Consider the following 26,466-nt stretch of genomic DNA (forward strand, 5'->3'; position numbering starts at 1 on the left):
GTGCCCACCAAGAATAAGTAACTATAGTCTTCTCTATTAGTGAAACTTTACTTATTCGAGGTAGTGCAATACATGGTAACTCATTGTGAAGGATGAACACGATATGAGATACAAATGAAATGATTCCTTTTACACTACTGTTATAAGTTTTTTTTTTTAAGTTGTCTATGGTGTAGCAATATTATATAGATTATTTAAGGATGTACCATGGCTCTAAAGTTGACAAAGGAGGTGGTCACGTTTTAAAACTTCAGTGTTGTTTTTATTGCTTTAACTCCATAATATTCATAGATTTTTAATTTTATCTAGTTATTATTTTTATTGCGGTTAACTCCATGGTATCAATGTATTCTATATTTATACTAAATATGCAGTGTTTAATATTGTGTGTAATTTAATTTTATTTTATTAAAGTCTTTGTCATATTTTCATTCAGAGAGTGATCACTGAATTATGACCGCCCCTATGAAAACTGAATGTGACTTGTTGACCACGTGAGGTACAAGAGTGTGCAGTTAGTTGACCTACGTAGCATAGATAAGGTGTCAGTGGTTCAGTAGGTAGTAACATTCCGAGCGTGATGGGTAAAAGGAAGGATTTATCAGACTTTGATAAAGAATAGATTGTGGGTGCTCAACGAGCTGGTGTCTCGATTTCCCAAATGGTGTGTTCGAGAGCCACCATAGTTAAAGTGTACCAGGACTGGCATCAAAATGGTCAAACAACAACCTGACAGCAAAACTGAAAAGGTCAGCGAAAGGTTGATGTTAGAGGTGAGTGCCGGGTCCGACGACTCGTACAGGTGAACAGGCACAGCACTGTTGAAGAGTCGACTACCCAATACAACAGTGGCCAACCCTGAACAATATCTGGCATGACCATGCGTTGTACACTCATATGTATGGGCTGTACCAGCAGACAGCCCCTACGGCATCCTCTCTTAACCAAGGTTTATCGGCGTAAAAGATGCACCTGGTGCACAGAGCATGCAAATCGGATGTTAGAAGACTGGAAGAAGGTGTGCTGGTTGGATGAGTCATGTTAATTTCTCCACACCGTGGATGGTTGTGTATTGATTTGGCATCAACAGTGTGAGGCTCTTGATCCGTCATGCATGGTATCAAAAGTGCAGGCTAGTGGAGGCAGCTGTATGGTGTGGGGCATGTTTCACTGGCAGTAACTTGGACCCCTGGTGCATGTGAAACTTATCAGTGGGCTCCGCTATCGTCAACTGCTTGCTGACTGTGTACACGACGCCGCTATGTTACACTTTTTCCCGAATTCCGATGGTGTCTTCCAAGACGACAATACACTGAGCCATCGGGCACTTGTTGTGCAGGAATGGTTTGAGGAACACAGTTCTGACTTCTATCATATCGATTGGCCTCCCAACTCCCTCGATATCAATCCCATAGAGCACTTGTGGGACACTATGGAAAGGCATATCAGGTTTCTGGATACACCAGTCACCTCAATACCTGCCATTGCTGGGCGCATTACACACAGCTTGGTTGGCCTTACCTCCCGAATGCTTCCGACATCTTGTTGAATCAATACCATGTCGAATAGTCACTGTACTGAGGGCAAAAGGAGGACCTACAAAGGTAGGTGGTCATAATTCAGTGATCATATACACTGTATGGGTTTATTTTATTTATTGCAGTTATTATGAGTCATTATTTTTCCAACCCTGAGGCCTGTTTGTAGAAATTTCAATATAACTATAGTACAGCAGTATTACTTATATTGATCCAGCTGATATGAATGAGTAACAGACATGCTCGCATAGCATTTATTATTTTTATGTATATGGTATCTCACGTGCCATTATTCAATGCCATTTTTTTATTGTGGGTAACAATCAACTACCATTGTGTTTATCTGGCATGCAAGACAGAGTGGATCCAAATGACTCAAAATAGAATATGCTAAACAAGTGTTTTTTTGGACTCCTAGCTTAACTATACAATATATTGAAGACATTAAAGAAAATTCATAATATTTAATTTTGAAAATTAAATATTTAACATTGAATCTTTACTGTTAGTAATGGCCGCATGGTGCAAGAAAGCCTATGGCTTATGCTGCTCCAGCCAAAAAAAAAAAAAAAAAAAAAAAAACCGATAAAACAATGATAAAAAAAATAATAATAATTAATAAAAGAAAAGGAAATTAAACCTATCATTCTATGCGCTTCCCTGATCCGAAGGTACTATCCAGATGACCTTTGAATTTCCCCAAACTGTCAGCCTCTACCACCCATGTAGGCAACTCATTCCAGTAATTTATAACTTGCTGGCTAAAATAAAACTTCCTGCAGTCTAATCTAAACATTTCCTCCCGTAACTTGAATTTATGTCCCCTAGTTCTAGCATCATTTATAATCTTGAACATTTCGTCCTCATTCATTTTACTGATGCCTCTCAGAGCCTTAAACACCTCAATCAAATCTCCTCTAAGGTGTCTAGTTTCCAAACTCTGCAACCCACATATTCGAAGTCTTTCTTCATAAGGATGCCCTTTTGCCGATCTCACCAGGCAAGTTACCTGTCTTTGCACCCTTTCAAGAAGCTCGATGTCTTTCTTTAGGTGCGGTCTCCATACTTGAACACAGTATTCCAAGTGTGGTCTAACAAAAGATTTATATAATGGGATTATCACGTCCCTATCTCTACTTGCAAAAGTTCGATAGATCATCGATAGGACACCATGGGCCTTCATTGCAACCTGTTTACAGTGCTCAGAGAATTTCATGTCTGACCGTATCGTAACACCCAAGTCCCTTTCCTCCAGTACTGGGTTTAGTTAAACTCCACCAAGTGAATAAGTTATTTTGGGATTACTGTTTCCCAGGTGTAATACCTTAGACTTTGTTGGATTAAAGCATAGCTGCCATTTTTCTGACAATTCCTGAAGTCTATCTAGGTCTCTCTGAAGAAGCTCAGCTTGACAGTGATCATTAACTACTTTACCAATTTTAACATCATCTGCAAATTTAGAGATCACGCCCTCTATCCCTTCATTGATGTTGTTTATGAAAATTAAAAACAGTGGTCCTAATACTGATCCTTGGGGAACCCCACTTCTTACATCAACCCAACCTGAGGAATAGCCATTTATCACAACCCTCTGCCTCCTGTCCTGAAGCCATCCTGATATCCATCTAAGGATTTTCCCAGTGGGACTGAGTCAAAAGCTTTGCTGAAATCTAAATAAACAATGTCGAAATTATTCCCTAAATCCAGCTCATGAGTGACCCCTTTCAAAATAGCGAATCAGATTTGTTAAACATGATTTTCCCTTTACAAAACCATGCTGAGTATCCTTGAGAATTTCAATTCGATCCAAATGATCCTGAATTCCACTCTTGATCATTGCTTCCATGATTTTCCCTACCACTGAAGTTAGACTGACAGGTTGATAATTTCGAACTTCACTCTTAGAGCCACCCTTATGTATGGGAGATACATTGGCACTTTTCCAATCCAAGGGAATCTCCCCAGAGTCTAGTGATGCTCGCATAATTAGCCTCAATGGTTCAATTCACTCACTTGCCGCCTCCCTTAAGATTATAGGGTATATTCCATCAACTCCAGGAACCTTCCTGGCTTGTAGGCTTGAAAGTTTTTTCATTAAATAATCTTGCGAAATTTCAATATCATTAATTACATATTTTTCAACTTCAAAAACCTTTTGTGGTAATGGGAAATTGTGGGAGTGAATGCTCCACAATTTCCCATTAGCACAAAAGGTTTTTCATTTGTAAATATCGATGCAAAATAACTGTTGAGTTCATCTGCAACGGCAGCTGGTGTATTTAATACTGTCCCCTTTCTCTTACGTGAAGGTCCGATCCGGTTTGTCCTACTCTTCTTGGCATTTATATATGTGAAGAATTCCTTATCCCCCCCCCCCCTCTTTGCTCTGTTTGCTAGTGATTTCTCATAAACTGCCTTTGCCTGTCGAACCTTTTCTGTGGCTCTATTACAGATCAACTTGTAGCTGTTATAGGCTTCAGTACTTTTTATTGCTCTGTAACCATTCCATGCCACCTTTTTCTGCTCTAGTAATATGGCTGATTAGACCAGGGTTCGAGCCCGTCATCACCAAATACGGAGGATGCGGAAAGGTCAAGGAATGACCACCGCATTTCCCGGAGCAATATGGCCTTAGTTGCTAATGCTCCTAAAAAAAAAAAAAAAAAAAAAAAAAAAACCAACCAAATATGGCAACTTGACTATTCATTCAACTTGGAACCCTCCTCGTGGAGTATTTTTTAATGGTAAATACGCATTCAAGGCATCTGTGATTAATGTTTTTACCACAGTTCGAATGTATTCATTCTCTGTGCGATATCTACCCAGTTAATAGAGGCCATGTAGTACCTTAAGGCATCATAATTTCCTTTTCTGAAATTAAAACCCACACCTTTGCCTTTAACTGCTGCGACCTCTCTCATCATCATCCACCGTAGAACTCTGTGATCGCTTCCTGCTACTGGTTCCTCTACTGTCAGCCCTGTTATGTCATCTGATACATGGGTAATGATGAGGTCTAGGATATTCTTTTCTCTAGTACTTTCGCTGACATGTTGATACAAGTAACAGTCATCTAGTTGATTTAAAAATTTTGTTCCCCATGTCAAGTTTCCCTCCTATTTAATCCAATCAATTAGAGGCAAATTGAAATCACCCATAATAAGACATTGACGTTTACTTGCCCATTCCATTTTCATGTAGAGGCTTTCGTCATAATCTTCACAATCACCTGGTCTGTAGATTACTCCTACTCGCATTATACCTTTTGTTTCCAACTATCTCACACCATACAGATTCTATACTAACATGTGAAACTTCTGAATCCGGGAAAGCTATCGTCGCACTCAGGCTGCTTCTGATAAGAAGCATTACCCCACCACCCTTTCTATCTACCCTATCCTTCCTAAATACATTTAGGAAGGATAGGGTAGCCGTACAAGCCGTACTGAAACTCATCATCCCCAATTTCCGGGTGGCACCATGTCTCCGTAAGCCCTATTATGTCTCCGTTACTTGTTTTAACCAGCAGTTCGAATTCGCTCATTTTATTGACGACACTTCTAACATTACTATATAAACAATTAAGACACTGTTCTTGTAAATTTAACAACCCTAACACAACCCTTGAAGTTTTTTAGGCTCTCTTCCCTGGCATTAGCTACCCGCTCACTTGAAACGTTTCTGCCCCCAGAACATCTAAATAATATGTCCAGTTAGGGTAACAGATTAGGTCAAGAACTCTTGAGGTATGTGCAAGAGTTACTTTGACCAATATTATCAGATAAACGCGTGTCAGTATTACCCGCATCCCCCCTCACTAGCAGTTTCCCTGAACCTTTAGGGTATGCTCAATAATACTGGCAAAAACGTTTGCACCACCTTTGTTTAAGTGCATCCCGAATCCTCCTGAACTTTTTTTGTTCATTATATGTTAGTTTATTTATGTAAAACTGAAAAATTAGTGCACGTATTCCAGAAACCAGAATATAATGTTTACTTCTTCCTGTACTATTTATTGAATGATACTTTATGATAATTTTTATATTTTATCTGTGTATTCCTTGATAATTCTTAGTTTGTACTAGTTGTATAGCTCTAGCATGCTGCTGTTAGTGAGACAATTGGTCCCAATCTGATATAAATAACATCCAAATTATAGATTGTTTTGTTGTAGATGATTGTGTTGGATGAGAGGCATATAACAATTAATGGTTAGACCATCAGTGATAGTAATAAAAAAATAATTGTGCATTGGGTATGCCTAATAAATCTTCCGATGACAGCGTGAAAATTGTGCAAAACAAATAATAGTAATTTGTACTCACAGTGAACCACATTAGCATTATTAGAGGCACATGATGCAAGAAAGAAAGCTTATATAGCATCAGCAAAAAAAAAAAAAAAAAACCCTTCCCATTTCACCCATCCATTCACTCTAAATGTTTGTCTAGTTCTGCCTTAAACTTATTTAAGTTGCTGACCTCCACTATATCAGGTTGACGTTTGTTGCAACTATCAACCACCTGCTGGCTAAAGGTGAATTTCTGTATATCTATTCCACAATTCTCTTTCCTGAATTTGAATATATGCTCCCTCAGATGAGTAATATGAGCAAGATGAAGAAGAATCCCATTAGCACTGAGTTTGCTCAGTCCATTCAAGGCCATGTACACCTCAATTAGATCACCTTGCAGGTACCTAGAATCCAGAAGCTGCAATTTACAGAACTTAAGCCTTTCTTGGTAACACCAACCCTTTCTTCCCCTCATCAATTTCTCTGTACTCCTTCCAGCAATGATTAGGTGTGGCCTAATCATTGCCTTATACCAGGGGACAATCACCCCCTTATCCCTGCTAGCAAAATTCCTGTATATCATTGGCAAGACACCGTGAGCTACTTTTCAGCCTTTTTGCTCTGCTCAGAAAACTTCATATCTGACTGCATAATTACCCCCAGATCCTTCTCATTCTCGACTACCCTGAGTGTAGTACCACCCAGGTGATACGTTACTCTGGTGTTACTGCTACCCATATGCAGTACTTTACATTTGTCAATGTCAAACATCAGTTGCCACCTCCAGCCCATCTGCTCAACTTTTCCAGATCCTGTTGCAGTAGCATACTGTCATTACTGTCATTGACAACCCTGCCAACCTTCATATTGAATTCAAACTTAGACATTAACCCTGATATACCTTCATCAATATCAATGATAAATATCGAAAACAACAATGGGCCAAGCACCAAACTCTGGAGGACTCCACTAATAACATTATTCCATGAAGAGGAGTGTCCATTGATAACCACTCTCTGTCTGCTCCCATTCAAACCATCCTTTTATCCATTATAGCATCTTGCCCTTAATGCCATACTGCTCCAATTTGTACAGTAGTCTTCCATGTATTGTATTATTTGTCTATTGAGGTGATGTGCCACAGGAGGTCGCTATCGTGGTTTTTGAATGTGCCGTTAAAGTTGTGTGGCTGTGTTGGATTTTGTGTTATTTTTCAGAGTAAAGTTAATCGTGGAACGAATTTTTTATACTCGCAGATGCTGATAGTAAAGAGCTTCCAGGTGAGGGTTATTTTTCCTAATTTGGTTAGGTTTTGAAATCAGCGTTTATCGTTTCCGTGCTTTGAAAATATGACGGAGCAGCAGACGCCATTGTTACAGCATGTGCCGCGATATTGCTAATGTATGTTTGACTCCTGATTTATTGATTCGTTTTTATCACTAAAACTAACATGTTTTGGTGATAAAATCAAAGCCTTAAGCTGTCGTACACAGGATTACCTGTGTACGACAGGTAATCCTTCTGTAGTCGTGGGCAACGGCTGCAGTTGGAAAAAACTTTGTTTTTTTTTGCTGTACCTCAGCACATCAAAGACTAAAATGTTTTCTAGTTGCTCAGATTCGAGATTGATTGCGACAAAGCTGTAATAATTGTTACCGCCTTAATAATACGAATGAGGGAGAAAAAGAGAATGCCGGGCTCATCCACTTTCAGCGAGAGGAAAATCAAAGGAAAAATCTGTACAAGGTATGAGATGCATGATTATCCTCGCCAGTTCTTTTCGTACTTGAGAATGATCATTACCGGCTGTGATGAGTTATTACATTTTCTGGTATGATTTTCAGAAACATTTTAAGAATTGTGATATTTTTGAAAATAATGTCGGTCTCTTCTCCACTTCATCGATCATAATTTCAGTATTTTTCATCCATGTTGATTGAACACTCTGAAAACGGTTAAGAGGGTTACTTTTGTTTTTTTTTAACAGCACAGCACTATGGAGTGAATTTAATCCCAGGGGCTCACATCTGGTGAGTGTGAGCTTGGCCCACCCACGGTCCTGAGCCAAATATCATCATACCCTTCTACTTTGCTCTCTCTCACAGGGTAACTCAGAAATTTTTTTTTTTTGGCTGGTGCAGCATAAGCCTCAGGCTTTCTTGCACCATATGGCTAATAATAAATAATAATAAAAAAAAAAAAATAAAAAAAAAATAATGTGCCACAATATCAAAAGCTTTGCTAAAATCCATGTATATGATATCAAAATTATTCTTTGCATCCAGTTCCCTGATATACCTAAGGTGTATATCAGGATGTGACATCCTAGTCACAGATAATACTAAGATGTGACTACATCATAGTATTCAATCAAATTTGTTAGACTAGACTTCCCCTTAACAAACACATGCTATGTCTCAACTATAACTTCAGTCTTGTCTTAACCAGTGACTCCATTATTTTTTTTTACCCTAGAACAGAAGCTAGACTAACAGGTCTGTAATTATTTGTGTTAACCTTTGCGAATTGGGGACACAATTTGCAATCTCCAGTCCATAGGGAGATTGGACTCAGCAGAGATTGCAATTTGCAATCTCCCCTGAATCCAAGTAAACTTTCATAAGGGTTCGCTTACTTCCTTTGCTGCCTCCTTGAAGGTGACTGGATAGATCCCATCCACCCCAATCGCCTCCCTTATGTTTAACTTCAACAATTTCTCCTCCACTTTGCTCTCAGTTGTTACAGAATCACTAAGCCCACTGTTAGAGTTTGATAAACTTCTGCCGTTCCCCTCCTTGAGTAACTCCTCCTGAGGTAGCTGATAAACTCATTCAGTTTATCAGCTACCTCAGCATGATCATCAATAGTCAAACCATCTACGTTAAGTGGACCAATCTGATTCATCCCTTTCCTTCTAGAGTTTACATAATAAAAGAAATCTTTGCTGTTTTTCTTTGCATCCTTTGTCAAAGATTTCTCATAATCTTTGACAAAGGATGCAATTCGCCTACCTAACCTCCTTTGTGACTTGATTCCAGACTATCTTATATCTGCCATAGACTTCTGTGTTGTATAATAATTTATATGCATCCCATGCATTTTTCTTCCCTTCCACGAGCCTCATTAATTCATCTGACATCTATTTAGGCCTAAACCTTTAAGAGTATTTTTTAGTTGGTATGAAAAGTCTAGTACCCTCCAAGATTAAGTTCCTGAAGGCTTCCCATTTAGAATTCACCATTTGTAACATCATCAGCTGATCCTACTGTATAGAATTTAAAACCTCTCTGAGACCACTATATATATGAAAGCAAAAATCCTTCCCCTTACTTTTAACTTCCCCTGGAAAGTTAAAGACTCCCATTATAAGACATTCTGATTTACTCTCCCACTATATTTACCTCCACAATTGCTCATTATACTCATCAGATTCAGTAAGCCTATAACACACACCTTCTCTCAGTTTCCCTTTCCCAGTGCTTATATCACACCACACTGACTCAACATTGCCTTGCCCAGCAATATCAACTAGATGCACTTCCTTATATTTTATGTGTTTCTTAATAACATAACCCCTCCTCCCTTCCTATCCTGCTATCCTTTCCATACACATTATACTCTCAAAATGCCAATTCTGCATTTATTTACTAAACTCCTAAGAATGGTGCATAAGCAAGTATACATGCACCTGTCCTTATTCTTATGTACCCTAACACAGTCCATGTATTTATTTTTTCCACAATGACTCCCGGCAGTCTCTGATATCCCTGCACCTTGTTTTCCAGACTGCTGCCCATTCTACTAGAAGCATTGCAAGAATAGCTTTCACCTCTGCATGTGTCTACTGTTAATCTATAAGTCTGTCAATCCCCCCAAACTAGAAGTTTTCCTACCTAACACTACCTCGATAGCGTAAGAAAATATTCTTGCACCTCTTTTATTTAAGTGCATCCAATCCCTGTAGGAGCAGTCTCGCCTGTTAGCAAGCACAGACCACGCTGAAAAAAAATTTACCTTGCGAGCCTTGCACAACCTCTCCAGAGCCAAATTGATTCATTGACAAGGCTTTCATCACATACTCCCTCCTATTGTATCCGGGCAGAATTGCAGACACTTTCAAATTTAACCAACTCGCGACGTTTTTTTCTGCATTGCCCTGTACTTGTTAAGTAAATCTGCAGAGTCATTAGTGTCGACAATATCACCTTTTGTGCCCTTAAAAGATGATATTTGCCCTACTGTGTCATAAACTTTTGTCCCAGCTGACAAACCCTGGTCCTGTTCCACATTTCCTTTTCCATAATATATTCCCCATCTCCCAACAATAACTGCTTCCCGTGGGACCAGCACATTCTATCTTGGAGATTGTCGATGTGTTGCTTGATGCACTGGAGTGAGCTCTGGTGTTGAGTTCGGCAGCCGACAGCCTGATGAGTCTCTCATATTATTTCTTCAAGGACATTTATCTTACACATAAAACTCTCATAGATGCTCATCAGAACACTGAGTATGAGCCTAATTTCTTCACAGCCTCTGCACCTAGCACACACAAAGACATCCTAGTGTGTATGCGGGGAGCATTGTTCCCAAATTATTCACTGTATGACTCCTTTCGCCTCAAAGGTGGTACTTGTTCATATGTCCGTTCTGATATTCCCCGTCAGAGATTAGGAAATTTGGAATCTCCTTTTTTTAATCTTCTCTGGCTTAAAATCTCTCTACATCATTGTGTCAAATTCATCCGTTGTCCCTACCGTTCTCCCAACTCCACTAATCACTTGAACCTCTTTGACTTCCTCTCTTTACAACTTGACTTTCTCCAGTCCAACTTTCCTAACAGTGAGGTAATTTTTCTTGATGATTTTAATGTTCACAACTCCAGCTGGCTTCCGTTTTTTAGTCAAACCGACCCAGCTGGTCGAGATGCTGAGGATTTTGGAATTACTAATGACCTTGCACAGATTGTTCATTTACCTACAGGAATACCGGACAATCCTAATATTATAGCCAATACGCTTGATCTTTTTCTCCCAAACAACCCTTCTAAGTACACGATCGAAGTGAGAGGTCCTTTAGGCACTTCAGATTACAACTTGGTGATTATTTCTTCTCCAATGGAACCTTTATCTCATGGCTATTTCCAACCTCGTGTTGTTTGGCATTACAATAATGCAAAATGGTATGACCTGCGAGACTTCTTTCCTTCCTTTCCTTGGTCGGATTACTGTTTCAAAACTTTTGATGTCAACGTTTGCTCAGGTCGTGTCAGTGAAATTATTCTTGCAGGAATGGAATCCTTTATCCCACACTCCACTTTAAAATCTCGTCCTTTAAATAAACCTTTGTTTTCCAATAAATGTGCTAAGGCTGTTCAAGAGAAGAATGTTGCATATCGTAATTGGCTTGTTTATAATTCTCCAGTTTCATTTTCTGCCTAGACCAAAGCTCGCAACAATTGTAAAGCAGTTATTAATCAGTCCAAATTAGAGTTTGAACTGGCTAAGAGTAGAAAACTTGCTTCTTGCCCTAATAGTAGCCGATCATTCTGGTCTCTTGCCAAAGCTATTGGCCGCAAGTTTTGCCCATCTCTTCTCCCACCTCTCTCCAAACCAGATGGTTTTGGTGTCAGTTCAGCCAAGGATAAAGCTGACCTGCTCGCTCATGTATTAATGATCTTGGTAAAACACCTCCCACCATTCCCAACACGCTCCATTCAATGCCTCCTGTGGTCTTCCGTTAGAAGGATGTCGAATCGGATACCATCGGGACCTGGAGCTTTCTTAGCTCCAGGTCCCGATGGTATTTCTCCACTTGTTCTCAAAACCTGTGCTCCTATTCTTTGCCGCCTTTTTTCACTTTCTTATTCCAAAGGTGTTTTTCCTTCTGCTTGGAAATTTTCTCATATACAGTCAGTTCCTAAAAAGGGTGACAAATCCCTCCCATCCAATTATCGTCCCATTGCAATTACTTCTACTCTTTCTAAAGTAATGGAGAAATCAATTAGCTGCCAACTCTTAAACCACCTAGAAACCTTCCGTCTGATCAACGATCGTCAGTATGGATTTCTTCAGTGTCAATTCACTGGTGATATTCTGGCTTGTGTTACCCATTTATGGACCAATTCAATGGTAAGTTTCGGTGAAACACAAGTAGTTGCTCTTGACATCTCAAAGGCTTTCGATTGTTGGCATAAAGGTCTTCTAAACAAGCTTCCATCTTATGGTTTTCCAACTGTTTTTAGTAATTGGTTATCCGGTTTTCTCTCTGATCGCTCACTGAGGGTGATAGTAGATGGCTCTATATCATCTAATTTGTCCACTAATGCCGGTATCCCCCAAGGTTCAGTTCTTTCTCCCACTCTTTTCCTCTTGTGTATTAATGACCTTCTTCCATTGACTGGAAATCCTATCCATAGTTGTGCCGATGATAGCACATTGCATTCCACTTTCCATTTTGAGAAACATTGTCCTGCTCAATTAGCTTCAACTTCTCGAAAATCTGCTACCAATTCCTTAAATGCCGATCTTCAGGTAATTCTCCAGTGCTGCAAAGACAACTTAGTTGATTTCAACTCTTCTAAAACTCAGTCTTGTCTTATATCTCGCAAAAAGGATTCTTCTGCTCCTATGCTTATCTTTAGTGACACTCCGATTTCTAGGGAATACCCTGACTTTTAATCTCTCTTGGCACAAGCACATTACAAATATTGCTTCCTCTGCATCTAAAAAATTTGGTTTTCTCTTTCGCTCTCAGCGTTACTTTTCTTCCAAACGGCTACTCACTCTGTATAAATCGCAAATTTCCACAGCTATGGAATATTGTCCCACATCTGGGGTGGTGCCATCAAAACCTCTCTCAGGCTTCTTGATTCCACTCCGAAGAGGGCAGTTAGGTTAATTAATGATTCATCTCTAACAGAGTCTCTCCACTCTCTTTCTCATAGACGCACTGTTTCTGCTGCATGCCTCTTCTACAGATACTTCCATGGGCACTGTTCTTCTGAATTGGCTTCTATAATTCACGCTCTCTCTTTCAAAACAGTCCGAACACGTGCCGCCACCAGCCAACATCCATTTACTGTCCAACTTCAAACTCACAGTACCAACTTTCCATCCTCCTCGTTTATTCATTTAAATGCTGTTTTCTGGAACAACCTTCCTTCATACGTATTTCCTGAAAATTACAATCTACAGAAGTTCAAGTCCAGTGTCAACAAATATCTTCTTTCGTCTTCTCAATCTCCAACCCAAGCACGGTACTAATTAGTACTATAGGTTCTAATACCTCTCGTGTTTGGGGTTTACATAAAAAATAAATAAATAAAATAAATAAATAAATAAATTTTCTGTTTATACTCCGGGACGACCAAACGGTCAGAGGAGTTCACAAGATAGACAGATTACAAGAAACAGCACCGTATTCAGCAGTCACTGGCTTGAACCCCGGTCACTCAAGGCACGTGTACTTATGCACACTCGTAGCGTAGGCTAGATCATGTCCTGTTCTAGATAGGTCTGCAAACATTTCAAATTTCGCACATTTCGCACTAGCCGGTGCACCGGCTTGGAATGTCAGGCACATGAGATTTCCACATGTAACCAGGAATATCATGGGAACTTAGCTTTCTTAAATACACGCGTTCACTCTCAACCCATCATAGCCAACTTAAGACGTGGATAACGAAAGCCACTTGTTATGGCTATTGGCCATTTATTTTCAACTTTAATATTGACAACCAAATACGAAGATGTGCGGTTCTACTTACTTGCGCATATTTTAACTTCTGTTTTAAACCCCAACTTACTTACTCCCAATTTAAATTTAAATTATCGTCCACCCTATTCAAACATCAATTGCAGATTATGTAAAAAAAAGGTGAGTACCATAATAAATTAAGCTATGCTATCATAATAAGTTAACAATGAAATTTAATAAGATTCATAAATTTTACTGATTAATTGATAATACTATACATGTATCCCATCACTGTAGAAGCAGTCTCTCCTGTTAACAAGCACTGACCACGCCGAGAAAAATTCTACCCCATGAGCCTTTCACAATCTCTCCAGGGTCGAATTGATTGACACGGAATTGATTGACATCATATACAAATTACTCCCTCCTATCATGTGTGGGCAGAATTGCAAACACTTTCAATTTACCCTAACTAGCGACTTTTTTTCAACATTGACCTGTACTTGTTAAGTAAGTCTGCAGGTCTCATACTCTTAATGCCATTACTGCTGATGTATAGAACAGCAGTATACATCAGCAGTAATGTATATCACCTTTTGTGCCCTTAAAAGATGATATCTGCTCTACAACATCATCAATAGTTGCCTCTGGCAAACATACCCTGGTCCTATTCTACCTATCCTTTTCGTGCAATGTATTTTTCGTCTGCCTGACAATAGACTCACCAACAATAACTAGCTCTTGTTGGACCAGTGCATTCTGCCCTGAAGATTGCCACTCCTTTGGCTGGTTTAGAAGAGTGAGGTCTGACATTGAGATGGGCAGCTGAGAGCTTCATGGGCCTCCCATTTTAATTCCTTCGAGTGCATTTGCCTGCCTCTTCAAGCTCTCATAGTTCCAATGAGAACGCTGAGTTGGTGCCTAATTTCTTCACAGTCTCTGCCCTTAGCACAGAGAAAGACATCATCCATGGCTATATCATGTTCTGGCCTGTTTGATAGAGATCCGTAAACATGTCGCATTTTGTACGTTTTTTTAGACTGTGAAGCTTTGGAGAATCACCCCCTTCAGTTCTCCCCTGAACGACAGCACTTTCATTACTTTGCGCACATTGCTTTGCTGCTCTAGTCTAGATCATGATTTCCATTTAAATAAATTTAATTAAATATTAAAATTAAAAGAATTTATAAATTTAATTGATTAATTGCCAATACTATAATACGCTAAGAGATTTCTACTGTAGTGGTATATATTACACTATCCAGTTTTACGTTATACCTTATGCTATCAAGGTCAAGGTATATGTTATGCTATTCTGTATAGGCCTATAACAATATATGTTATAGGTATATGTTATATCAAGGTATATATTATGCTGAGTTGGCACCTAACTTCTTCACAGTGCTTACACCGAGCACACGCAAAGACATCCCCTTGGCAACATCATATCTTCCTAGAAACTTGCAAACATTTCACAAGTTGCACACATCATTAGGCTCTGTATGTGTTGTAGAATTGCTCTCTTTGGTTCTTCCCCACTGCACTCCCACTACTTTGTTCATGTTGATTTGCTGCTCTAATCTGGGGCATGATTTCCATTTAAATATGGTTTAATTAATTAATAATGAAAATTAATAAGGTTAATAAATTTAATTGATTAATTGATTCCACTATATACTTTTACATTGTACCTTAGGTATCAAATTCGAGAAATACTTTATCAAGTTATGTTATTCCATAACAATCACAATGCTAAATTAGTTATATCCTTACCTAAATACAAAAGATATATGCCCAAAAAGTGACTTCAAAATACTTATTTATTTCAATTAAAACGCCACTATTCTTTTACGCTACGATATTCCAGCCAAAACACCAATATGATAGCAGTAAGAGTAGCGAGTTTAAATTTACAACTAATCTAGCTAAATATATGCTAACGAACGCTACTAAGCCTATTCAATCTATTTGTAAAACATAAATTAATATGTAAACTAATCAAAAAATACAACAGATATATGCCCTAAAGATGATTAAACCCTTTACAATACTTATTTATTACAATTTAAACCCAACTACTCTTCTGAGCTACTGGTTATGCTACAATATTCCTGCAAAAACACAGCTACGAGAGGTAGGCATAGTGAGTTGTAACTTACAAAATCACTAGCTAAATTGAAAAAATAAGCTAACGAACGCCACTAAGCTTATTTAATCTATTTGTAAAACACAAATTAATAGCTGACTAATCGAAAATAAAATTTCAATGAAAATTTATCAGCTTGCGGCAGATACAGAAGTCTACGTCTTCACCAGACCTGACACTTCAAACAGCATGCACTTTCATAACATTAACATGGTTGTTTGTTATTTGATTTTTAGGAACATTAGCAACTAAGGCCATATTGCTCCTTGATATGCAGTGGTCATTCCCTGACCTTTCCGCATCCGGTGGTGATGGGCTCAAACCGCGGTCTAATCAAGAAGCGTGTGCTATGCACTGCTGTCCTTCCCACCTGGCTACGGAAGCGCCGCACGTTAACATGGATGTGTTTCACTTCATTCATATTATCACATGATGAACAAGTTAAGTTTTCTTAACTATACAGTCGGACCAACTGATAATGTTACCATCAGTTAGTTCTAAAAAGGAAACATTCAAGGAATTAATCATGGAAGCTACTAGACCAACTACAAAATATTTTTCAAGGTTTAGGCCAAAATGAATGGCAAATGAACTAATGAGACTTTAACTGATAGTTTGGTTAATAGTTTGAACAAACTTCCATCTGTCGGATTGAAGTTCATCAACTTAAATAAGTTCAAGGCAGAACTAGACAAACTTTTGGAGTGAATGGATGGGTGACATGGGAAGGGTGTTTTTTTTTTTTTGGCTGATGCTATATAAGCTTGCTTTCTTGCATAATATGCCCTACTAATGCTAATGCTAACTAATAAGATTTTAACTTTCCAGATATTGACTAGACTTGTGAGTTGTGTTTGATTAAGATTTTGAATTTTGGATTACTGGATGGCTGTTTTCAAGAAGCCGCATGTTACAGAGTCAATGAGAGGGAGTAATACTATTGATCAGTAATTATTAGTGTATTAGTGACTACAGTTGTATTAGTGACTACAGTGGAACCAACTGATGACGACACAATCAGCCAATTCTAAATGGAAAACATTCAAGGAATTAATAGTGGAAGCTACTAGACTTTTCATGCCAACTAAGAAATACACTTCAAGGTTTTGGAGGCCTTAAATGGATTTCAGATGAACTAACTTGAGATTTGTAGCAGAGAAGGAAATTGTATGCAATACATGTAAATTATCCGGCAACACAGAAACCTAAGGATATAAGCTAATCTGTAATCAAGAATCAGAAGAGGTTATGCAAGCAAATTACGAGAAATCTTTGGCAAAGGATGCAAAGAAACCAGCAAATGCAATTGCCACTTGAGTGGCAATTGCATTTTGGCACTCGGGTGTCAATTGAAATCTGGTGACTTCTTTAAATTTTTCTTCTTATATGTATGTATGTTTCAGATTTTCAGGCGCCCCTTGAACGTTGGCGCCCGGGTTCAGTGTACCCCTTGCACCTTCGGGACGGCCTGCTCCCGAGTTTATCAAACTGACTTTGATAAACTCGGGAGCAGGCCGTCCAAATGACTTTGCAATAACTGAGAGGAAAGTGGAGACGAAACTGATGTTAAACATAAAACAGGCACTGGGGGTGCACAGGATCCATCCAATTATATAAAGGAAGGCTGCAAAGGAAGCAAGCAAACCCTTAACCATAATTATATGAGCATCCTTGAATTCAGGGGAAGTCCCAACAGACTGGAGTAGTTTAAATGCATTCCCAATTCACAAAAGGAATCAAAGGTACACGAGTAATTACAGACCTCTTAGTCTCACTTCTGTTTCAGGAAACCCCAGGGACTCACATCTGGTGAGTATGGGCTTGGCACACCCAGGGTCCTGAGCTGGATATCATCATTCTTCTCGTTCTTGGTGATTCCCTTCTATTTCTCTCTCTCTCTCTCTCTCTCTCTCTCTCTCTCTCTCTCTCTCTCTCTCTCTCTCTCTCTCTCTCTCTCTCGGGGTAATTTAGACATTTTTTTTTGGCTGGTGCCTTAGGCTTCCTTGCACCATATAGCTAATAATAATAATAATAATAATAATAATAATAATAAAACATAATAATGGAATCACTAGTTAAAGAAGTAATGTAGGATCATCTAGGCAAGACTGCAAGTATAATTCAGACACAGCATGGATTTGTTAAGGGGAAACCTTGTCTGACCAGTCTGATTGGATAGTATGATGTGGTCACACAGGAACTGGATGCAAAAGATAATTTTGATATCATATATTTGGATATCAGAAACGTTTTTGATACTGTTACACGTAAAAGACTGCTGTACAAATTCGGGCAAGTTGCTGCCATGGATAAAGGGATGGTTGAGTGGGAGAACATAGAGAGTGGTAATCAATGGACACTGCTATTAGTAGAGTTCCCAATGTTTTTGGTTTTTGGCTCATTGTTGTTTCCTGTATTTATCAATCATGTTGATGAAGACATAGGCTTAATGTCCAAGTTTTCAGATACGTAATACAAAGTTTGGCAGGGTGGTTAATGATAGTATGCTTCTGTAACAGGATCTAGAAAAGTTAAGCAGATGAGCTGAGAAATGGCAACTTAAGTTGAACATTGACAAATTAATGACAAATTGACAAATTACATTGACAAATGTCAAGTACTGCCTGTGGGTAGCAATAACCTCAGAATAATGTACCAACTATGTGGTACTACATTCAGATTAGTGGAAAATGGAAAAGGCCTGGCAGTAATTGTGCAGTCAGATATGAAGTTCAGACAGCAGACAGGGTGCCAGGACAGCTCATATGGTTTTTACAATGATATACAGGAATTTTACTAGCAGAGATAAGTATTCTGGTCCGGAGTGATATAGAGCTGCTAGGATGAGTACAGAGAAGAGCAATGAGATTGGTGAGGGGAACAAAAAGGTGCTCTTACGAAGAAAGCTTAAATTCTGCAAATTGCAAATCTGAAGATTAAGCACTTGTGAGGTGATCTGATTGAGGTGTTTAAGGCTTTGAGTGGTTTCAGCAAGGTCAGTGCTTATGGGATTCTTCCTCTCACTCAGATTACATACATGAGAGGATATGAATTCAATTTCGGGAATGATGGTTGTAGAATAAATGAGTGGAAGTTTGCCTTTAGCCTGCAAGTGGTTGATTGCTGGAACAAACTTCCATATGTTATGTTGACTGCTTAAATAAATTCAAAGAAGAACTAGACAGACTATTATGGATAGGTGAAATGGGAAGTGTTTTATTTTATTTTTTGACTGATACTATATAAGCTTGCTTTCTTGCATCACATACTACCACTACTAATCTGATTGAGTTCTGAAAATTACTCTTCCGTGATGATGTTTTTAATTTTTACATTAGTTATTATGATATATGATATGTGATATCATTGACTAATTTGGATTAAAGATTTTGAGTTAGTTTTGTTTTATGAATTCAAGATTTTTTAATTTAATTTTTTAATAAAATTTTTCTTCACCACAGGAAAAATTTCACGTATCAGATGTATTCATGGAATTTCGTACAATGACAGAAAGGGAACTAAATATGTTTCCCAGCCAGTACAGGTAATGCATTTCTATACAAAATAACTTCATTCACTTCTACAGAATGTGTCAGTGTCTTTTTTTTTTTTTTTTTTATTAACTTTAAGAAAAATGCAAGCAGTGCATTATAACAAGTATTTATTAAAAAACACACATATATATGGTTAATTATAGTCCAGGTAATTTGTACAGACCCTGATCTTTTCTACAAAGGATGATATGTTTCTATGTGAAATGTTACACGACATGTAATTTATTTGTTTGTAGGTCTAAAAACATTTTCATCACGCCCTTTGACTTTTCTGTAGTTCAGAAACACTGTTGACAACTTTTATAATTCCCTAGAGTGCAATATCCCAAGAGGGTAGATCAGAACTCTTAGACTGCCAATCAGGTTGTGCTAGCAAGTGAACAGATTCTCTTTTATTCCACTTATATGGAAACACTGTTAACCTGACAGTGGTGGTATGCCATTGTTCATAACAAACATGATGGTACAAGACCTGAAGGATAGGACTTGCAGTATGCCACTCCCTTTTCCTAATGAAATGTAATTATATATTTTTTTAACACTTGTTATTTTCAAAGAAACAGTAATTCTATTAAAAAATAGTCAACATTAGTCACTTTCATTTTTAAATTTATAAAACATGAAATTGTGACTAACACGTGCACATGCATTTTGTCAAATTAGTCGTAACAGACATTAGGAGACCATTTTATGTAATAATTCAAAAATAAGACAAAGAGTACCTAACTTCCACCAATAGTGTATTTGTTCAGTGAACCGAAAATAGCAGAACAAAGTGGAGGACAAGTTGTAGTAGTGCAAATGGCCTTGCCTTGTCTGTCTGTGACTGTTTTGCTTAATAACTACGCATTAATAACACATCACTTCAAAAACTACTAAAATAAAACGTTTCTGTATTTAGGGAGGTTGACAAAAAAAAGAAAGGAAACAGCCAATAATTTAAAACTTGCAATTAACATGCAGTAGATATTTTTTATGTGGGTCTGTTTGACCCATTATCACCACTGTTGGGTTAAGTTATTCACAGATAAAAAGTCTTGATTTTTTTATCTGTGAATCATGATTAATCTGTGAAATCTTGATTAATAATGGACTGAAGCACCATGTTACTGAAACTGCACTTGTTCATTGAGATTTAAGAAGTTGGGAGATAAACCTGATACTTTAACTAGGAGTTGTGAGAGACCTCCAGTGCTGCTTGACCCTCAACACTACGTACCGTGTCTACTTTGCCAGATAGTGACTGGAAGGAGTCTAAGTAGCGTGTATTGGGGGGGGGGGCAAATTTTTTAGGCCACATTATAAATAAATAAATAAATTTTCTGTTTATACTCCGGGACAACCAAACGGTCAGAGGAGTTCACAAGATATACAGAATACAAGAAACAGCACCGTATTCAGCAGTCACGGGTTTTGAACCCCGGTCACTGAAGGCACGTGTACTTATGCACCCGCGTGCCTGACCACTAGGCTACGGCGGCAGGAGCTGGGTATATTCTCTCTTTGTGTATGTCACATCCAAATATTTCATTGCTTCGTACAACATGTTCCCCCCCACTTTATCTACTGAATGCATCACTAATAAGAAACTAATTTGTGAAAAGAGCTGAACCTCCCAAATGTTTCTTTCATTCATTTCACAAATATACTTGGTCTAAGTTCAAATTTCAGTGATGTCCATTTCCACTTACAAATTTCCATTTCTGCCAAACCTATTTGTTTATTTTCTGACACAATTGAATCTCAATTATTTGTTACCTTAACTTGTTGTCAGTTCTCCTAATTATTTGCTGTATGATTCATTTTGCTTCAGAGATAGTACTTGCACATATCTTCAAATAGGCCTCTGAGGTTGGGAAAATTCATATTCACAATGATTACACTCGTACACCAACCGTTAAATTAAAATTTTAATAAATAAAACTGATATATAAAATATACTGTGAAATAATCTATTCACAATAAGTATAGTACAAATAAAAGCGTTAACAGCATTAAAATAAAATACGATAACTCGTTTCCAGAGGCATCCGCCTCCTTTCTCAACAGTTGAGAAAAGAGGCGGATGACTCTGGAAACGAGTTATCGTATTTTACAACAGTTGAGAAAAGAGGCGGATGGCTCTGGAAACGAGTTATCGTATTTTATTTTAATGCTTTTAACGCTTTTATTTGTACTATACTTATTGTGAATATATTTCACAGTATATTTTATATATCAGTTTTATTTATTAAAATTTTAATTTAACGGTTGGTGTACGAGTGTAATAATTGTGAATATTTGCACATATGTCTGCTCTAATATTCTCTATAAACGACAACACCCCTTAGTAATTTGGAATCTCCTCTTTTTAGATTTTTTTACTTAAAATCTCTCTGCCATGTACTGTCAAACATATGTTACCTCTGCAGTTCCCCCAAAAGTGCTAATCATTCTGAACTCTTTGACTCCTTTCTCTGAAACTCTGCTTTTTCCAGTACAACTTTCCTAAGAGTAAGGTAATTTTGCTTTGTGATTTTAAGGTTCACAACCCCGGCCAGCTTCAGTTTACTAGTTACACTGATCCAGCTGGTTGAGATACTGAGGCTCTTTGCAAGTACTAGTGACTTCATATAGATACCTACCAGAATGCCATTTATCTGCTAGATTCATTTTCCTACCAGACACATTCATTTACCTCTCAACACACTTGGTTATTTTCTCATGAACAGAGTACATGTACTATATTTATTTACCTACCAGAATACCATACAATCCTAAACACACTCCCAACACACTTGGTCATTTTCTTATGAACAGATTACATGTACTCTCTTCAGAGTATGTGGTCAAGGCGAATCATTTTCGTTTTGGTTATTTTCTCTTTTCCATGGAGACTTTCGCATGTGGCAATTTGCAGCCTCGTGTTGTTTAGCATTACAAGAATATGAAATAGGATATGCGAAACTTACATTCTTCTTCTTGCCTGGATCCACATCTGATCCCAATGTTTGCTTGATCATGTCAGTGAAATTATTTTAGTAGGGATGAATTCCAATATTCCCCACACAACCTTAAAATGTTGTTCTTTAATTAAACCTTTGTTTTCTAATAAATGTATCAAGGCTGTTCAAGATAAGAATATTGCATATTGCAATTGATTTGCATCCAGATCTCCAGGTTAATTTTCTGCCCACACTAAAGCTTGTCAGGCTAAGTGTAGAAAATTTGTTTCTTGTCCAAATGGTAACTAAGCATTCTGGTCTGTTGCCCCTGTTGGCCGCAACTTTTACCAACCTATATGCCCATGGCTGTTAAACTTCATGGTTCAATTGGCCCCTCAGCTGAAGATATAGCCAACTTATTAGACATCCTTACTTCTAACCCTTGTATTGACAATCTTGGTAAATTTCTTTTGGTCTCTTCTCAAAAGGATGTTTTTTGGTCTCTTCTCATAAGAATCCAAGAAAACTCTAGATCCTGGTGGCATTTCTCCAGTTGATCTCAAAACCTATTCTCTTGAGCTTGCTCCTGTTCTGTGTTGTGTTGACTTTTTACATTATTTTTTTATTATTCCATTTGTGTTTTTTCTTCTTCTTAAAAATTTGCTAATATCCCGCCAGTTCCTAAAAAGGGTGAAAAATCCTTACCATCCAATTATCATCCCACTGCACTTGCCTCTACTCTATTCAACGTAATGGAGAGGCCATAACTGCCATCATCTACTATCTCAAAATCTGTCTGATCACCAATTTCCAATATTAACTCTGATAGTGTCAATTCACTGGTGATATTTTGGGTTATGTTGCCCACCTATAGACAAATTCAATAAAAAGTATTGTGAAACTCAAGCATTTGCTCCTAAAATTTGAAGGCTTTTTATCATATTTAGCATAAAGGGCTTCTAAACAAGCTTATATTTTTTTTTGATTGTCAAATATTTTTTGAAATTGGTCCTTGAGGTTGTCACAGACAACCTCAAGGTTGTCTCAGATATGCCAGACAAGCTGTATTTGCTACCTGGGATCTAAAACACTGATGGAACTGATATTCGGGTGACACTCAAGTCAAGTGAACCCAATTTCGGCAAAATCCAGACAGTCTGTGACAGCCAAATCCTCTGCTTGCACCTTCACGATGGTGTGACTGTTAGTAATCCTGGGTATAACCCCCCCGTGCTCAAGCACACTGTGGGTGACCACCCACGTGTGAACCAACGTAAGCAGGGGTTGAGGTGTGGCGCCCACACCACACGGAAGAATTCCACCCCTCTGTGTTACCAGGCAATAGTAGGTGGTAGATGACTCTCATCAACCGGCGAAATACCACCACTTTGCTTATTGGAGGCTTGAAGTGGTGGAACCCATGTTTAGTCTCCATAGCTAAGTTCCGGTCAACCCCACCCCATCTCTTCTATCATGCAGTATGACTGATGACTTTTGAGGTTATGATGAACATCAAGGTGAGATCCAATCTTCTTTACATTTCGAGGATACAGCTCTAAAATGGTGTTCGCAGGCCGGCCGCTAGTTAGTACACCGGACCGAACCTATAGGTAACTCTTTAGGAGGCTTCTGGATCAGCTAGTGTATAATATTGCTACCTCTACTCTGCCAGATAGTGACTGGAAGGAGTCCAAGTAGTGTGTATGCGGGGGGCATTGTCGAGGCCACGTTATGTCAATGATCTGGGTATATTCTTATCATGTGTACGCCATATCCAAAAATTGCATTACTTCATACAGCATGTCTCCCCCACTTTTTCTTACTATTGAATACACCACGAATTGTCATACTAATAGAGTAAGCTTATCTGCGAAAAGATCTAAGCCTCCCAAACACTTCCTAGTTCATTTCACAAATATACGTGGTTTCAATTCTAATCTCAATGATGCCCATTTCCACTTGCAGTCTGCCAAACTCCATGTACTTTTTCTGACAGAATCTCAGTTATCGGTTGATTCAACTACTGCTCATCTCAGATGTCCAAATTATTCGCTATATGATTCCTTTTGCCTCAGAGGTGGTACTTGTGCATATGTCCATTCCCAGTCAGAGACTTGGTAATTTGGAATCTCCTCTTTTCGATCTTCTCTGGCTTAAAATCTCTCTACCTCATTGTATCAAATTCATATATTGTCTCTACTGTTCACCCAACTCCATTAATCACTTGGAGCTCTACAACTTCCTCTCTTTACAACTCGACTTTCTCCAGTCCAACTTTCCTAACAGTGAGGTAATTTTCCTTGGTGATTTTAATGTTCACAACTCCAGCTGGCGGCAAAGGTAAAGAAAGCCTGCACAAGAAGCACGCGAAAGTGCAATGAAATTTACCGGTAAAACGTATTTTGCCGTAACGGCATTTGTATTGTTGCTCGCTCAGTAAGCATAATGTGGATGTTATCGGTCAGGAGTAGAATTTGAAAGCCTCCCGAAGTCGAGGGGGTAACCTGACCTTTTTTCTTTAGAATCACTGGTGGACTAGTGAATAAATTGTTTATTAAGAAAAAAAAAACAGGCAAAGGAAGCCCACACAAGAAGCACTGCAAACGTCGAAAACGTTTACCGGTGAAACTACATTACAAAATTTTTTTAGGACGCCAGAACTTCCAATATGACTCTATTCGTGATTCAATTAGTGATTCTAAAGAAAAAAGGTCAGGTTACCCCCCTCCACTTCGGGTGGGTTTTAAGCTCCCATGGGATTGTTCTATTCCAAACCGATAACTCTCAACATCTGTTTACTGAGCAAGCAACAATACAAATGCCGTTATGGCAATGTACTTTTATCGGTAAATGTCGTCGAACTTATGCATGCTTCTCGTGCAGACTTCTTTACCTTAGCCCAGCTGGCTTCCGTTTTCTAGTCGCACCAGCCCAGCTGGTCAAGATGCTGAGGCTTTTGCAATTACGAATGACCTTGCACAGATTGTTCATTTACCTACAAGAATACAGGACAATCCTAAACATACAGCCAACACCCTTGAACGTTTTCTCACGAATAGCCCTTCTAAGTAGGGTTGAGTTCTTTAGGAACCTCAGATCACAACTTGGTGACTGTGTCTTCTCCAATGGAGAAGAGACAGTCACCTTTATCTCATGGCAATTCCCAACATTGTGTTGTTTGGCATTACAAGAATGCAAAATTGGTTGATCTGCGACATTTCTTTTCTTTGGTCGAACTACTGTTCCAAAACTTCTGATGTCAATGTTTGCTCAGATCGTGTCCGTGAAATTATCCTTGTAGGAATGAAATCCTTTATCCCACACTCCAAACCTTGGAGTGTGGGATACCTAAACCTTGGTTTTCCAATAAATGTGCTAAGGACATTCAGGAGAAGAATGTTGCATATCGTAATTGGCTTGCTTCAAATTCTTCAGTTTCATTTTCTGCCTACACCAAAGCTCGCAACAATTGTAAAGCAGTTATTAATCAGTCCAAACTAGACTTTGAACAGGCTAAAAGTAGAAAACTTGCTTCTTGCCCTAATGTTAGCCGAGCATTCTGGTCTCTTGCCAAAGCTATTGGCTGCAAATTTTGCCCATCTCTTCTCCCACATCTGTCAAATATCAGATGGTTCTGTTGTCACTTTCACCAAAGTGACAACAGAACCATCTGATTTTTGGTAAAATCTTGGTAAAACACCTCCCACTATTCCCAACATCCTCCATTCCATGCCTCCTGTGGTCTTCCGTCAAATGAATGTCGGAAGGATTTTGACGAATCTTGATGCTAAGAAAGCTCGAGCTCCTAATGGTATTTCTCCACTTGTTCTCAAAACCTGTGCTCCCGAACTTACTCCTTTTCTTTGCCGCGTTTTTCACTTTCTTATTCCAAAGGTGTTTTTCCTTCTGTTTGGAAATTTTCTCATATCCAGCCAGTTCCTAAAAAGGGTGACAAATCCCTCCCATCCAATTATCGTCCCATTGCAATTACTTCTACTCTTTCTAAAGTAATGGAGAAATCAATTAGCTGCCAACTCTTAAACCACCTAGAAACCTTCCATCTGATCAACGATCGCCAGTATGGATTCCATCAATGTTGATCCACTTTTGATATTCTGGCTTACGTTACCCATTTATGGACTAATTCAATGGAAAGGTTCAGTGAAACACAAATAGTTGGTCTTGACATCTCAAAGGCTTTTGATCGTGTTTCGCATAAAGATCTTCTAAACAAGCTTCCATCTTATGGTTTGCCAACTGCTTTTTTGTAATTGGTTAATCAGTTTTCTCTCTGATCGCTCACTGAGGGTGTTGG

At 38.5% G+C, this 26,466-nt stretch overlaps 1 protein-coding gene across 1 annotated transcript in view; it reads left to right on the forward strand.

The window, feature by feature from the left end:
- The window catches only part of Daao2 (D-amino acid oxidase 2), a 547,438-nt gene that overhangs the window by 201,787 nt on the left and 319,185 nt on the right, over positions 1-26,466 (forward strand). The window contains exon 4 of the mRNA XM_090380937.1: positions 19,135-19,217. Coding sequence (XP_090237063.1) covers positions 19,135-19,217 — 83 coding nt within the window. The remainder of the gene's footprint in view (positions 1-19,134; positions 19,218-26,466) is intronic.

This window comes from Mastigoproctus giganteus, chromosome 9 (genome assembly GCF_048544385.1).
Source record: "Mastigoproctus giganteus isolate SK-2022 chromosome 9, ASM4854438v1, whole genome shotgun sequence".
In the NCBI taxonomy this organism is placed as follows: Eukaryota; Metazoa; Arthropoda; class Arachnida; order Uropygi; family Thelyphonidae; genus Mastigoproctus; species Mastigoproctus giganteus.